The following is a 15,000-nucleotide window of genomic DNA, read 5'->3' on the forward strand; positions in this document are numbered from 1 at the left end:
TAAAATACCAGCAAACGAAAAAGAATTAAAATGGAAACACAAAATTAAATGAAAAAGAAATCATAAAACTAAACCCCCCCCAAACCTTATAGTACCGGTTGGTCTTACCAACCGGTACTAAAGGGCTCCAGGCCCCCGAAGCTGGCTCGTGCCACGTGGTTGCCCTTTAGCACCGGTTCGTGTTGAACCGGTACTAAAGGGGGGGGGGCTTTAGTGACCACAATTTAGTGCCGGTTATGTAACCGGCACTAAAGGGCCTTACGAACCGGTGCTATTGCCCGGTTCTGCACTAGTGAGCGGCCACCCCGGCCACTGCCTAACCCGTGCCGCCAAGCGAGCTCCCAGCGTTGGAGCCGCCGGGCACGCACCCGCGCATCCCGCCGCCCCCAAGAACCAACCCCCAAGCATCACGCCAACCGCCGGAAGGTCGAAAATTAAAGGCCCCACCTTGGGTCCCTTGGTCGCCGACGAACTAGCCCACAGCGGGCCACGAGTGGCACCGCCAGCCATTAAGGAAGCCAGATTTAGCGCCCAACCCACTGGATCGATGCAGACGACGAGGAAAGAGGTGCCAGAGACGACAAGGGGAGGGATCCGCCGCCGCCCACAGTCCTTCGCACCGCCACCAGGGGGCCGCCGCCCCGACAGCTCCCGCCGCCGCGCCGCCTGCGCCCGGTGCTCAGCGCCATGCCACCCCTGACGGCCCCGTCCCACGCTGCATGCCACCGAAGAGGGGGAAGAAGGGTGGCCAGCCGCTGCCGATGTTGGAGGGGCTTCGCCCACCAACGCACCACCGGCGGCAACGAGGGGAGGGAGGGAGAGGTGGGGGAGTTCGGCGAGGGGCTAGGGTTTCCTCCCCGGGGCCCGCGGGAGCGCCACGTGAGAGGAGAGGGGAGCACCGTTCCCTCTAGGGCGACTTTGTCTCTTCTTCTTTTCCCTTGTTATACGGTTTTTCGGCCAAGTTTCCCTTATAAACAGGGTCAACTTGTTTAGGTTTTTGATCCGGTTTTCCTTATAAACATGATCAATCACTTGGCATTTTGTCCACTTCGAAATATATTCAAGTGGGGAGCCTTCCCTCCCGGTGACTATTTCAAAAAAAAAAGGTTGGCGCAATGCAAAATGAATCTGTTGCTTCTAATCTTCTCCTCTTTGAATGGACAATGGCATGTCCTGCTGCTTCAGTTGTAAAGTCTGAGCCTGGGCTGTCCAGTCGTCGGTTCGTCCATGGATGCTTCTATTGGTATTTGCATTTGCGGAATGAGTTACTTGTGCTTGACGTGTGCGTAATGGGGTTCTCTGTTATCAACCTCCCATCTGAACAACTAGTGGCTAAGAGTTTTGTCGTTGTCGAGGCAGCAAAAGGAATGCTGGGGATACTCGCCATAGGTAACGGCTATGATAAGGACAACAAAGATCAACGGTAGTGGCACGTGTATTCTATTCCGACAAATAACCAATGGCACTTGGAGAAGGTCATCCCGTTGCCGGTAAAGCATGTACTTCTGGCTAGTGTAGCTGGGGATACTTGCTCACATACGTGATGTACTCCATATCTTCAAAAGAGAAGTACTTCTCGCTAGATCTGAAGACTTTCCAGGTCGAGTTGTTCACAGCATTTTGCAAACACTTACCTGGACGACTGTACGCTGGTTTCCCACCATCACTGTGTGCGCCAACTATATGAAGCGGCGAGCGCGTTATCTGCTATGTGCTTACTTCTATTTTACTTGGTCTCGGTGTTATGAAACAAAGAAATAAGATTCAGGCATTTGCTATATGAGTTGGTCGAGTTTTACTTACGATTCCTACTGTTAGGAAGGAGGAAAAAGGACATGTAGAATTTTACTTCAGCCTGGTGCACCGGGACAGATCCCCACTGTCAGGAAGGAGGAAAAAGGACATGTAGAATTTTACTTCAGGCCTGGTGCACCGAAACTCTTCGGACTCCCGGAGTTCTTCGGACTCAGCTCAGAATCTGTTCCAGACTTCCGGGCTCAGCTCAGGTCTGCACCAGAATAGTTTAGGTGGCATAAAAACAGACCCAACAGCTCCCAACGTGGAAAATAATGTATGGAACGTTTATGCTCTGAATTTGTATAAGTGCCGGAACATACTGGTAGACAGATTTTTGCATATAAACAGAATGCCCAAATGAAGTTTGCTTAGCTCCAGCGGCTTTCTTGAGCAGCTATTAGCCAACACATTGATGCATACTTATTTTTTCTACAATACGTACAATTTGTTTTTAGAGGTCACTATGCCCATTTATGTATCCTCTTAAAGGTTAATATAGCAGAGAGTAACAAGAGAGCAGGAACTCCAAAAACAGAGTACTCTGCTTGATTTTACGAAAGTACAAGACACACCACATATATATTCCTGTGTTCCACTGCACTTCAGAAAAATACACAGAAACATAAACCACTGGGCCTTATAGCCAAGGCCGGCCTATAAAACAGACATGTAGAATTTAGAACAAGTTATCTGGTTTCGCAGAGTAAGAGCAATCCTCCATGCCAACATAATTTTCAAGCGACCTTGGAATATGAGGGATTTCCACATCCATGACATTCTCCAGCATGTGAACAACTTGTCCCATCATCGGCCTATCATCCTCGGCATCTTGAATGCACCAGCACGCGATTTTACAAGCTCTGCTCAGCTGCTCTACATCTGCCTGGCCTTCCAACCTACTGTCCAGCAGACACATAACATCTCCTTCACTCACCTTGATTGCCTCAAAGATAGGAAAGTATGTGAACTTCCCTTCCTTAAATTTCTCCGCATTCCTTCGACCAGATATGATTTCAAGAAGCATCATACCATAGCTGTAAACATCAGTCTTACATGCGATCGGCAGTCCTGATATCCACTCCGGTGCAAGGTATCCGAATGTCCCTCGCATTGTTGTCAAAGCCCTGCTGAAATCTCGACCAAGAAGCTTCGCCATGCCGAAGTCCGCAATCTTGGGGCAGAACTCTGCATTGAGAAGTACATTGTCTGGCTTCACATCACAGTGTATAATGCATTCTTTGCATTCCTAGTTCCAAGTGCTATATGGTACCGAAGATCCCAGGTCAATATGGCCGAACTCTTCGAAAACAGATGAGAACTCAAAGAACCGTTCTCCATGTACTCATATACCAGCAACCGTTTCTGCCCTTCGGCACAAAAACCAAACAATCGGACAAGATTAATGTGGTGAATTATGCCAATTGTCTGTACTTCTGCTCGGAATTGCTTTTCCCCTTGCCCAATGCATTTTAGCTTTTTGACCGCCACTAGAGACAAACTTGCCAATGCCCCCTTGTAAACACAACCGAAACCTCCTTCTCCAAGTTTTTCGGAGAAATTATTCGTTGCCTTCTTCATTTGCATGCTGGAAAAGATCTCAAGGCTGCTATTGGAACTCAATGGTAGTTCCAGGGATAGCTTCTTTCTCCTTCTCCAGGAAATAACAAGGCAAACAAGCATAATGGTAAACACACCTACCACTGTAATCAGAACAACGATTTTAATTTTTGAATTTGACTTTTCTTGCTTGGAATCTAATACTTGTTGCTTGCATTCTGAGTTTCCTGCTTGGAACCTGGAGCAGACCACAACACAGTCCCACAGCCCCATAGTTTAGCAGCAGTAATGGCACCATCATAATGCAACCGTAAATATAAATGTGAATTGTTGGACAAATATCCATGAATATCCATCCACCCGGGGAAGGTGCCGGAATAATTGGTATAAATATAAATGAGGTAATAAGAAGTGTTGTAATAAGTGAAAACAGTAAATTCTCTGTCTATATTCATCCGCAGTTTAGAATAACTGACGCAAGAAACAGCATCAGTAGGCCCCCTGGTACTGATCATATTATTAACATATCCCAGCCGTCCTCCAGGTAGCAGTGTGTCAGTTGGATGATCGAAGCTATGCCAGAACAATAATGAACTATTCACTTTGTCTCTTATTACCAGATCACCGTTGTCAAGAAGTACTGCAACTGCAGAAGTAGATTCATTTGGTCTCTCCACAATACCATCTGATGACCAGATAATAGCATCATGGCCATAGGTCAGCAAGGTGAGGTACAAGTTGCCATTTGAGAGGGTAAGAATCGAGTTCCAATGGTCTGAGGTGAGGTACCCTTGCAATTGAGGAGGTGACCAAACTAGAAGAGCACTACAAGTTGATGAGTTGACATACCAGATGCCAAATGTAAAGTCTGAACATGGAGGAGATAGGCAGCTGAAACTCAACTCAAAGGCACCATTCTTCGAGAATAGGGTACGGTTACCATACAGAGATTGGCCTGGAAGGAGAGTATCCGCCGCACGTGCGAATCTACAGCTTGAAGACATGACCAAGAAGAGAATTGCTGCTACAAAGGATGATCTCGAAGTCATGAGCTTGCATGCCTTCTTCATTTGGTCTAGTATGAGCTAGGTCGATCTCTTACTAATAAAAAATGTGGATATTCTGACCGTCCCAATGTACACAACTAGTGACTTATAGGGAACGGAGCCTTTACTCAAGATGAAGACAGCTACCATCAAGCTGAGTTATCTCCATCAAGACGTGTGGAAATTTTCTTGCTCCATCAAGCTGGCATTTTTTGAGCCAAGCATCTGCTGGAGAAAATCAACAAGTGACAGCAACCATTGACTGAAAAGAACCACTGTCATGTCTACAAGACGAGATGGGCCGGCCCACGCGCGCGGCAGGTCACATGCACTTTCTGTTTGTTTTTCCTTTTTTTCTTTTTTTTCTTCCTTTTGTGCTTTATTTCTGTACTTTTGTTTATACTTTAAAGTATTCTATATATATATATATAGGCAAAATTGTGTCCACCATAGCTTGCTACAGCAATAGCTATCGTAGCCACAAGTGTGTGCCCCGTGATTCGTGCTGACCATATGAGAGAGAAATTAAAGAGGGGTTTGTGGAGTGTTTTGCAGTCCGTTTTACCAGAAAAAGGCTGTGTCGTGGGGCATCATGCAGTGGTCCATCTGCTTGTGATTCAGGACAGCGACAGGGACAAAGGTTCATGTGCTCAACGCATGCAGCTTGGTGGAACCTCTAGCGAAAACGAAAAAGCTTGAGGAACGGACACAAACTCACGTGCCCATGTGAGACGTGACAAGTACTTGTCCGTGGAACTTCTGGGATGGGTGTTTTGATGCTTAGTTTTGTAGGGAACTTGTTATTTAAAAGTGAATTTGTCCCGATTTTCAACATAAACTCTGTTTGGATAATGTAACTAATCCAAGATTAGTAAAACTGGTTTAGCATATAAGCACAAAAGAAAATCAACGTCTATTTTTATTTTAATGCATAGTAGCAGGATTTATAGGAAAACTGTTTTATTCTTTATTTGAGTGAGCAAATGCTAAATCATGTTTAGGCAATTCTTTCTTTATTTGGGTCTATCTCCCGTCGAACTAATCACTACTCCCTCTGTCCGGAAATACTTGTCATCAAAATGAATAAAAGGGGATGTATCTAGATGTATTTTAGTCCTAGATACATCACTTTTTGTCTATTTTGATGACAAGTATTTTCGGACGGAGGGAGTACTCATCTTCCCATCAACCCATCCGTACATGTAGGTATTACTCCCTCTGTTCCGAAATAGTTGTGGTTGGGGAAAACTAGTGTGCCGATCGTCACGTTGCGATTTTTCTTCACTTTCCCATTTTGCCCTCCCGCTCGCTCTCTCCCCGACCGCTTGCAGCTCTCACTCTCTCCCTGACCACTCGCTCTCTCTCCCCGACAGCTCTCGCTGTCTCCGACCCCGACCGCTCGCCCTCTCGTCGGCCAGTCGCTCGCCGGCCAGTCGCCACCCTCTCCCTCTCGTCGGTGTCTTCCTCACCGCAGTCTTGCACCTCACCGCCCATAACCCTAGCAGCCCGCCTCCCTCTCGTCGGTGAAAGGTGACATTTTTACCAGTTGGGGTGCTCGATTCGTGGCGGCGGTGCTCGATCCGTGGGCGGCGGTACTCGATCCGTGCCGGAGCAGCGGGAGGAGGAGGCCAAGGTGGAGATCGTGGTGCGGGAGGGGGAGCTCGGCGAGACGGCGGCTGGATCTGAAGCGCGACTGCTCCACCTTCCTCAGGGTGGCGGGGATCTCCGGCTCGGGCCCGACCGCTGGCGTCATCCGCCGCTTCCTCAGGGTTGGCGGCGGCGGGCTGCGTTCCGGCGGGAGGGCGGCACGTTCAAGGTGCTGCAGGTGGCGGACATGCACTACGCGGACAGGCGGAGCACCGCGTGCGAGGACGTGCTGCCCAAGCAGGTCGCCGGCTGCTCCGACCTCAACATCACCGCCTTCCTCTACCGCGTCATCCACGCCAAGGACCCCGACCTCGTCATCTTCACAGGTCCGGCCCCCACCCACCCCCTTCCTCTTCCCTGCTCTGTTATTCTGTTAATACTTCGATTGACTAGTGATTCGTTGGTGCCGCCACTTCTTCCGATTTCGAGTTAAGAATTCAGAAGTGCCATGCAATGGTGGAGTAATCCCCAAAGAATTAAGAAATCAGAAGCATGAGCTGCACTGAAATTCTGTCTAGGTAGTTGCTCATCCGCTGGGGTTTCAGTTAATCGATTGGGCTGTCCATCCAGGACGAAGATGAAATGGTCTGATTGATCACGACTGCCTCCACATGGAGGTAAAACACAAACAGGAAAGATGCAATAGTAGCCGCCTTTGTGATTATCTTCAGGTTACTGTCCTGTTTTCGTCGTCTTGTTTCACGGGCGATCTTGGTGATGTTTCCAAGGCTGCAAATCTTGGTGATGTTTCAGTTATCATCTGGATTTTTTGGTTTTGCCTGTATGCCCTGTTATTTTTGTTTGCTGGCTCTGTGGTTCAGTGTTTCTGCACCTTTTTCCTCATGTCTGTACAGTGATCTGATGAACACATATGGGCTTTTGGCTCTGCTCGAAGTGATTCTGAATTTTGTTTGGGTAAGCTAGCTAGCTGAAGGTGAAGAAGCGGCATATTTTGAATTCTGTTCTCTGTACTCCACTTTCTCTTCTTGTCTCTTCTTCTCTTTCTCTTCTCTTCTCTTCTCTTTCATTTAAATGGAGTATATGAAGTAAAAATGATCAAGCCTCACAAAATGGAGAACAAAATACACATACATTATTTAACTGTGATCTAGAGTTATGATTATCTGTATACTGCTGCTGCTGTAGTTTAAAAGGCTCAAGATCTTCAGTTAATTAGGAGTACTTTAGTGTAGGAGTATTCCAGATTTAGTGTAGGAGTAAAAATTAACTAAATCCTTGTTGTAGCACTACTGTTGCTTGTTAACACTACTCTTGCTTGTTAACTGAATTACTCTTGGCAGTTCACTACTCGAGGCGCTGGGCTGCGGCTTCATCGAGGCGGACGACAACCACTCCCGTGCAAACAAAGGTACAGGCTGGTCCTGGTGGGCGACGAGGACGCCCTGGCCTCTGTAGTTACACGAGACAACAGTTCTTTGTGCAAATGTTGACTGAATTTGCCTCTGACTTGTCTCTGCACTTGACTGAATTCGCCTCTTTGTGCAATGTTGCTGCTGCAGGTGAGCATTCAGGAAAAGAACTCTTTGTGCAATGAGCATCCTTTTCTGCTGGAATATCAACTTTTTTGGATGCTCAACCATCAATAAACATATTGGCTGAACTTCAGGAAAAGGATGCACCGAATCTTAGTAAGCGGATACTCATTGCCGAATTCTTTTGGATGCACATATAGTTTGTCTGGCAACTTAAATAATGACAGTAAATAAACTCTCAATAGCACTGTCCAGTAATTGAAAATAAATTACACCTTTTCAGTTAATTTAAATTAACTGAAACCTTTTGTACTCCCATGATCAGTGTTACTGTACAAATTCACACCGAATTTGTAAGTGCAAGTAGTGCTTGTTTTCAGGAGTAGGATGCTTATCAATAGTGCTTGTTTGGAGTAATTGTTTGCTCTGTAGTGCATTTTTGCTGCAACCTAATCTGTGGAGTATCAAGCTAATTGGAAGAAAGCCAATTGCTTGCTCTCTATGAACTTTTATGTGCTGGAGTATAGGATTTGCTGTTTAGCAAGGCTTCAGTAATTTGTTGTTCAAAATTGAGCACCGCCTTGCCAAACAGCATTCTGCCACTAAATGGCAGCATATGCAGGACCAACTAACAATGTACGGAGACCAACTAAACCTGGTATCTTTTCCAGATCAAGTTAGACCTTGGTTATTGGAAAGTACTCACTTCATTTCAATTTCTAGATGATATTCAGTTCTTTTTTCACAGCAAAACATCTTTGCTTCATGCTGATATTAGCATATTTCACAAGATCACAAAATGACTGAAAAGGTCTTTACGAATTGCAAGCAAGGAAGCAACCAAGAACATCCTAGCCGAAGTTGCATGACCCAATACTAACACCAGAAGTGATCTCACAGATGCAGAGCCATACTTAGTGCCAGAACTAACATTGTTTTCTTGAGTACTTAATCATGATCTGGAGTACTAGCATGGAGTAAATTTTGTGCAAGAGTACAATTACAAGCATGAGTACACTGAATTTCTTGTAGCAGATGGAGCACATAAAAATGGAGTAGCTCACCTACCGTTGATCTGCTAATTTTTCAATTTTCTGCTCCTTGCTGATCCTTGCTCCTTGCTGATCCTTGCTCCTACTGTTGATCTGCTAGTTTTGACAGGTGAACAGATGGACAGTGGCTGCTCCTTGCTGATCAATTCAAAATTGCTCTGGCGATCAATTCAAGCTTGCTGTGACTGGCGAGAAGACGTCCTGGTCAATCACCACATCTAATCAATTTCTGTCTGTGGCGAGAAGAAGTGGTACAACTCCGGCAATCAATTTCTTTAGTGATTAACAATTTTGATCAATTCAAACAGCAGCACAGGCGGCGCACGGGCAGGGAGGAGCACAGGCTGCTACTGTTGGTCAGTGCGGGAAGGAGCACGGGCAGAGGTCAATTGGCCGGATCCGGAGCTCCAGTGCCTGAATCGAGGAGCTGGAAGGCTGAGGCAGGAGGAGGAGCATAGGCTGCGATGCTGCTGCTGTTGGTCAGTGCGGGGAGGAGCACGGACGGAGGTCAATTGGCCGGATCCGGAGCTCCAGTGCCTGAATCGAGGAGCTGGAAGGCTGAGGCAGGAGGAGGAGCATAGGCTGCGATGCTGCTGCTGTTGGTCAGTGCGGGGAGGAGCACGGACGGAGGTCAATTGGCCGGATCCGGAGCTCCAGTGCCTGAATCGAGGAGCTGGAAGGCTCAGGCAAGAGGAGGAGGAGCACGGGCGGCGCTGCTGCTGGTCGGTGCGGGGAGGAGCACGGGCGGCGCGAAGGCCAGGAGTCGCGGGCGGCTGGAGGCTGTGGCGGACGGCGAGGGAGTTGCGTATGAGTTTGGGCTCTTGATTGGAGCGGAGGAAGGCGGCCGGCGAGGGAGCTACGGCCGGCGCGGGCGGACGCCGGAGCTGCAGCAGTGGGGTGGAGCCTGGCGGAGGGGAGGAGCGATGGAGGAAGACGAAGATCCCCGGCGACAAGAATTTCAAATTGAGGGTAGTTTGGTACTTTTTCCTGTTTTCACCTGGTCGGAGAAGTTCCCCAACGACAACTATTTTGGAACAGAGGGTAATTTTCTGTATTTTTTAGGAACAACTCAAACTACTTGTGGTACCGAGTAGGGTATGCACGGAAGACCCGGTGATCCCTCACATTGGAACCGACCGCTCACTAATACACACACACACACACACACGGAACCGATGAAACTACATGTGGTACCGAGTAGGCCATGAACTGAAGCACCGATGATCAATCACGTTGGAACTGACCGCATATGAACACACGTGGTATTTTTAGGAACTGCTCAAACTACTTGTGGTACCGAGTAGAGTATTCACGGAAGATCCGATGATCGCTCGCATTGGAACCGACCGCACACGAGTACACACATACAGAACCGATGAAATTACATGTAGTACCGAGTAGGTCATTAATGGAAGCTCCCATGATTAATCACGTTGGAACTGACCGCATAAGAACACACATGGTATTTTTATATGTATGGAATGCACTCATACGTACGTGCACTTCTATACATGGTTTTTTTTGCGGGAAGCGCTCCTGTACATGTGCACAAGTGGTCATGAAGTCAATCAATACCTACCTTCACATTATATCATTGCATGCATCGGGTGGGCTAAGTATGTAAACTGCATGCAGCGTGTATGTATATGTTTCCGAATACTTGCGCATACCCGTCGAGCCGGCCGATAAATAATAACAATAATTCTCATACAAGTTCAATCGCATGGATTCCATAGGTTCCTCCTAGGTGTACGCATGGATCTGTCGCGTGTGGTTCGAACCTGCATGCGGCTCGCCAACGGACGTCACGGCGAGATGTACGTGTGGGAACCTGCATCACAAATCGGTCGACGGGTGGAACCTATGATGTACAGACACTCGCATCGGCCACTGCTTCGCCAGTGCACGCCGGCAGGCTTTTTGTCAGCTCATTAAGCATAAAGCGGCGAGAACCAGCCTATCACCACAGTCGAATTAACACAGCACATGGCCTTGAGATGGTACCGCACCATGTAGCCAGCGTGAATCACAAAGCACACCAACGGCACTGATAGCTATTTCTAGGGCAAGCTATGGTAGAAAATCCCTCTTCTCTCTCTCTCTCTCTCTCTATATATATATATATATATATATATATATATATATATATATATATATTACAAAAAACAGTCTACAAAAAACATTTGAAACAATGTTGAACAAGTATTTGAAAAATGTTGAATAAGTATTTGAAAAATGAGGAACAAGTATTTGAAAAATGTTAATCAAGCATTTGGGAAATGCTAAATGTGAATGGAAAAAATGTTTACCATGTATTCAAAATTGATGGATTTTTTTTGATTATGTATATAAAAAGGTTAATCAAGCATTTGAAAAAATGTTGAGCAAGTATTTGAAAAATGTAATCAAGAATTTCAAAAAAATTAAATGTGTATAGAAAAAATGTTTACCATGTATTCAAAGAATGTTAATCTAGTATTTGAAGAAAAGCGATTGAAAAAAAAAGAAAGAAATAAACAAAACTAAAGAAAAATGAAGAAAAAAAAGGGGGGAAATGTGAAAACCGAGAAAGATTTGAAGAAAACCGAAGAAAGGCAATGAAAAGAAAGAAAAGAAAAACCCAATGAAAACAAAGAAAAGCCGGTAAAAAAATAAAAGAAAAAAGAAAAAACTCGGAACACCAATAAAGAAACCCAACTCTTTATGCCTCCAATACGGTGCGCCCACCTAACTTAACACGAACTCAGTGTGAGGCGAGTGGCTTGGAGCGCTGCGCAACAACTGGGAGACCATGGATTAATTTCCGGTTCCCCCATTTTGTTCGCTATTTTTAAGTCTCCGTGAGCATAACGGCCCGGCCCGATATTGCAGTCCCTAGGTGTGAGAGCTTCTTCCGTCTGGCTTAGTGCGCGACTTAGCTTTCGCGGACATGCAGTGGTTAGAGGATCTCTCTATGATTCGTGTTGTGGGCCACAAGTCAAATTGAAGATGTGATAAACGGTTTGGATTAGATCATTGCCGACTCTGAGTTGCAGCGGAAGAAAACGAGCCGGTTTAGATCGTACTTAAACTCCCTCGAACCGTTGATGAATAATACGGTGGACCGTCCATGAACAGTCGCTCGAATGGATAACCGAAAGCATGACCTCTCCATAGATTACAAGCATACAATCTTCAGGATCCGACAATGCTTCATCATCGAGAGCTAATCGTCGCTGGAGAATTAGAGGGATGATATTAGAACCACATTGAGTTTCTAATTATGAGGATTAGAGGATCTAGGTATAGCTCTAATTAGACCAACCACGATCAACTAAAACTAGAACTAGGGAACTAGAGTAGGCTCCAAAACTTTTTTGCTCAAAAGGTGCGAATACCTCAAGTATATATAGGTTGGAGGGGAGAGGAGGGGCGCTTCATCATCGAGAGCTAATCGTCGCTGGAGAATTAGAGGGATGATATTAGAACCACACTGAGTTTCTAATTATGAGGATTAGAGGATCTAGGTATAGCTCTAATTAGATCAACCATGATCAACTAAAACTAGAACTAGGGAACTAGAGTAGGCTCCAAAACTTTTTTGCTCAAAAGGTGCGAATACCTCAAGTATATATAGGTTGGAGGGGAAAGGAGGGGCGCTAGAAGGAGAGGAAGGACTCCCCAACATGCGTCGGCCAGGGAGGGGGGGGGGAGGAGTCCTTCCCCCACCCAATTTGGCTCCCCAACTTAGGAAAAGGGGCGCCTCCCCTGGGCCTATGTGGCCCAATTCTCCTTCCACCTCTTGGCCTTTTAAGGCCCGTTGATATTAAAATAAATATCACTTGAGAAATACATTTTTAGAGGCCGTCTTTCGTCGGTTAAACCAAATCTTCAGGAACTATAACTCATGTGTATACTCACAAACACATTAGTCCCTTAACCTATTTGTCTTCAATGCTCCAAAACCACGAAGGGGGCACTTGATGCACTTACAACTACTTACAACGAGCATGTATTGATGCAACTCCTTACAACAATCTCTTCTTTTTCTCCGTATGCGAGAAACATGTCGTTAGTACTTAACGACATTTTCTGTTGTTGTCCTATGATCAACAATTTGATCATTCCGCCAACTTTACTCACAACTTACTTGGAGTATTGGACATATCTGGTTGTTTACATACCATGGAATATAAATAACACAAGTATGATTGAAATCATATGTTTCACTCATCAGTATTCCAGGATACCAATTCTTACTTAAAACTTCTTCCATGTGACTTCGACAAGAAACTCTTCTTGTCTTTTTTCATACTAAGCTGCTTTAGTATCTTATCAATATGTATTTTGGCTAAGCCCGATTAGATACTATTATCTTCATAGTTTATGCCTATTTTCCAGACTATATTGCCTAAATACTTTACTGAAAAACTAGTTTATCATAACAAATCTATATGACGTGAAAGTACATACAATAATGAATCTAATGGTATTGATTTGTTATATATGTTTATATTTTTGTTTATAAATTTTGTCAAAATTTGCAAAGCTGGACTTTGACGAAAGCTAATATCGAACTTAAGTAAAAACGTAGGAAGTACTGAACTAAGACCTTGTTTGGTTCATAAGTTCTAGGACTTTTTTTAATCCCAACTTATAAGTTCTAAGTCCCTAAAAAGTCCCTACCTGTTTGGTTCCTGAGACTTAACATGGACTAAAAGACCATATTACAACTATAAGTCCCTATAAGACTCTCCTTGAGAGTCTTATTTCATATAAGTCCCAAATGCCCACTTAAGTCCCTATAAGTTTCTCATATTTGGTTTAGATGTGACTTATAGGGTCTTGTGCGCATTGGTAGACAGTGGATCCATCGCTCCACTGTGATTACGAGGGCCTGGTCGTCGAACCACATCCCTAATAAATTATGCTCCTGTCGTGGAATGACACGTCAACTATTCAAACGAGCGCGTAGTAACCGGAGCTCGGAGTGACCCGGCCATGGCCATACATGCATGCAGGAGAGCCACTGGTGCCTACAGACTCAGACAGTGCATGGACAGACGGACGCATCTCCGCCCCTGAGCTCCCGCGCCGCGCGCATGGATTCACACGTATGGATCGTACATGTCGCTGCCGGCTTATAGTTTCTGATCGAGTCAGTTCGTGTCTGGATCCATCTCTTGGCAACGCTGCGGTGAACCATGGCCGCCGCTTCGCCTGCCACGCTCGTCTTCCTCCTGTCCCTCATCTGCGCCCCCTCCCGGTTCCTCACCGGCGCCCTGCCAGCACCACCGCCGACGCCGCCCAAGCCCGTGATGCCGGCCCCCACGACGCCGCCCAAGCCTGTGATGCCAGCCCCCACGACGCCGCCCAAGCCGGTGATGCCGGCCCCCACGACGCCGCCCAAGCCTGTGACTCCAGCCCCGTCGACGCCGCCCAAGCCCGTGACTCCACCTCCGGTGACGCCGCCGAAGTATGCGCCGAAGCCCGTGCTGCCACCTCCGGCGACGCCGACCAAGCCGGTGCTTCCGCCCCCGGTGACGGCGCCGAAGCCCGTGACGCCACCCATCGCGATGCCGCCAATGACCGCGCTGGCGCCCGCGCCGTGGGACGAACCTGGCTACGGGTCCAACCCGATTCCGGAGGAGATCAAGAGCGTGTGCAGGCGGACGCCGTTCCCGCAGCTGTGCGCGCGCGCCCTGGCCTTCGTGGTGGACCCGCAGAGGGTGAACGACACGCGGTGGCTCGCGGAGACGTCGCTGCGCATCGCCATCGAGGCCGGCACGGGGCTGGCCGCCTTCGGGTGGGTCAACCTGGGGGGCGCCCCGAGCGGCACCAGGCTGCGGATGTGCGTGCGCGACTGCACCGTGCGCGTGGACGCCGCGGTCAAGAACCTGACGGCGTCGCAGGTGGCGTTGAGGCGGGGTGAGCTCAAGGAGGCGGTGCAGACGCTGGGCGAGGCGGCCAAGGGGTGCGGCATGTGCTGGGGCAGCTGCGCGACCTTCACCGGGGAGGTCATGCAGGTCATGGTCAAGCGCGCCAAAGACTTCCAGAAGCTCGTCATGGTCGCCAGCTCCGTTATCCTCATCATTATCAAGTGATTTTTTTTCTCCATTAAATTTGCTAGCACTAGTCTAGTGCGATGAATAAAATGTATGGTAGATTCTTTTTCTGATGAGCAGATCAAAGCCAATAAAATTTCATCACGCTGATAGAATTGTCACGACTCACGACCAGGTGTTTTTCTCGTCATCTGTCTATCTTCAATCATAGCAGTACAAAGCACATCAAAAATAATAAAAATTACATTCAGATACGTAGATCACCTAGAGACGGCTACAACCACTTAAGCGAGCCAAAGAAGTGTCGACATCATCCCCCCTCCCCCCCCCCCACACACACACACACTTGAGCCGAGCAAAACTT

General features: G+C 47.1%; 1 protein-coding gene and 2 pseudogenes across 3 annotated transcripts; 2 read left to right on the forward strand and 1 right to left on the reverse strand.

The window, feature by feature from the left end:
• Positions 1 to 1,020: 1,020 nt before the first annotated feature.
• Positions 1,021 to 1,687, forward strand: LOC119339255 (annotated as a pseudogene).
• A 586-nt stretch (positions 1,688 to 2,273) lies between these two features.
• LOC119340768 lies at positions 2,274 to 3,657 on the reverse strand (annotated as a pseudogene).
• Positions 3,658 to 5,682: 2,025 nt separating this feature from the next.
• LOC119337682 lies at positions 5,683 to 9,699 on the forward strand. 3 transcript variants are annotated; one of them, XR_005163483.1, is made up of 6 exons: positions 5,692 to 6,373; positions 7,349 to 7,416; positions 7,675 to 7,696; positions 8,693 to 8,796; positions 8,901 to 9,149; positions 9,273 to 9,699. XR_005163483.1 is itself a non-coding variant. In XM_037609840.1 (5 exons), exons 1-5 carry the CDS (start codon positions 6,235 to 6,237, stop codon positions 9,048 to 9,050), a joined length of 483 nt encoding a protein of 160 aa, XP_037465737.1. In that variant the 5' UTR covers positions 5,693 to 6,234; the 3' UTR covers positions 9,051 to 9,699. The 3 variants fall into 3 exon arrangements, 1 of the variants encoding a protein (XP_037465737.1); XM_037609840.1 differs by having other exon boundaries at positions 5,693 to 6,373; positions 8,901 to 9,699; XR_005163484.1 differs by lacking the exons at positions 7,675 to 7,696; positions 9,273 to 9,699 and having other exon boundaries at positions 5,683 to 6,373; positions 8,693 to 9,039.
• The last annotated feature ends 5,301 nt before the right edge of the window (positions 9,700 to 15,000 follow it).

This window comes from Triticum dicoccoides, chromosome 7B (genome assembly GCF_002162155.2).
Source record: "Triticum dicoccoides isolate Atlit2015 ecotype Zavitan chromosome 7B, WEW_v2.0, whole genome shotgun sequence".
In the NCBI taxonomy this organism is placed as follows: Eukaryota; Viridiplantae; Streptophyta; class Magnoliopsida; order Poales; family Poaceae; genus Triticum; species Triticum dicoccoides.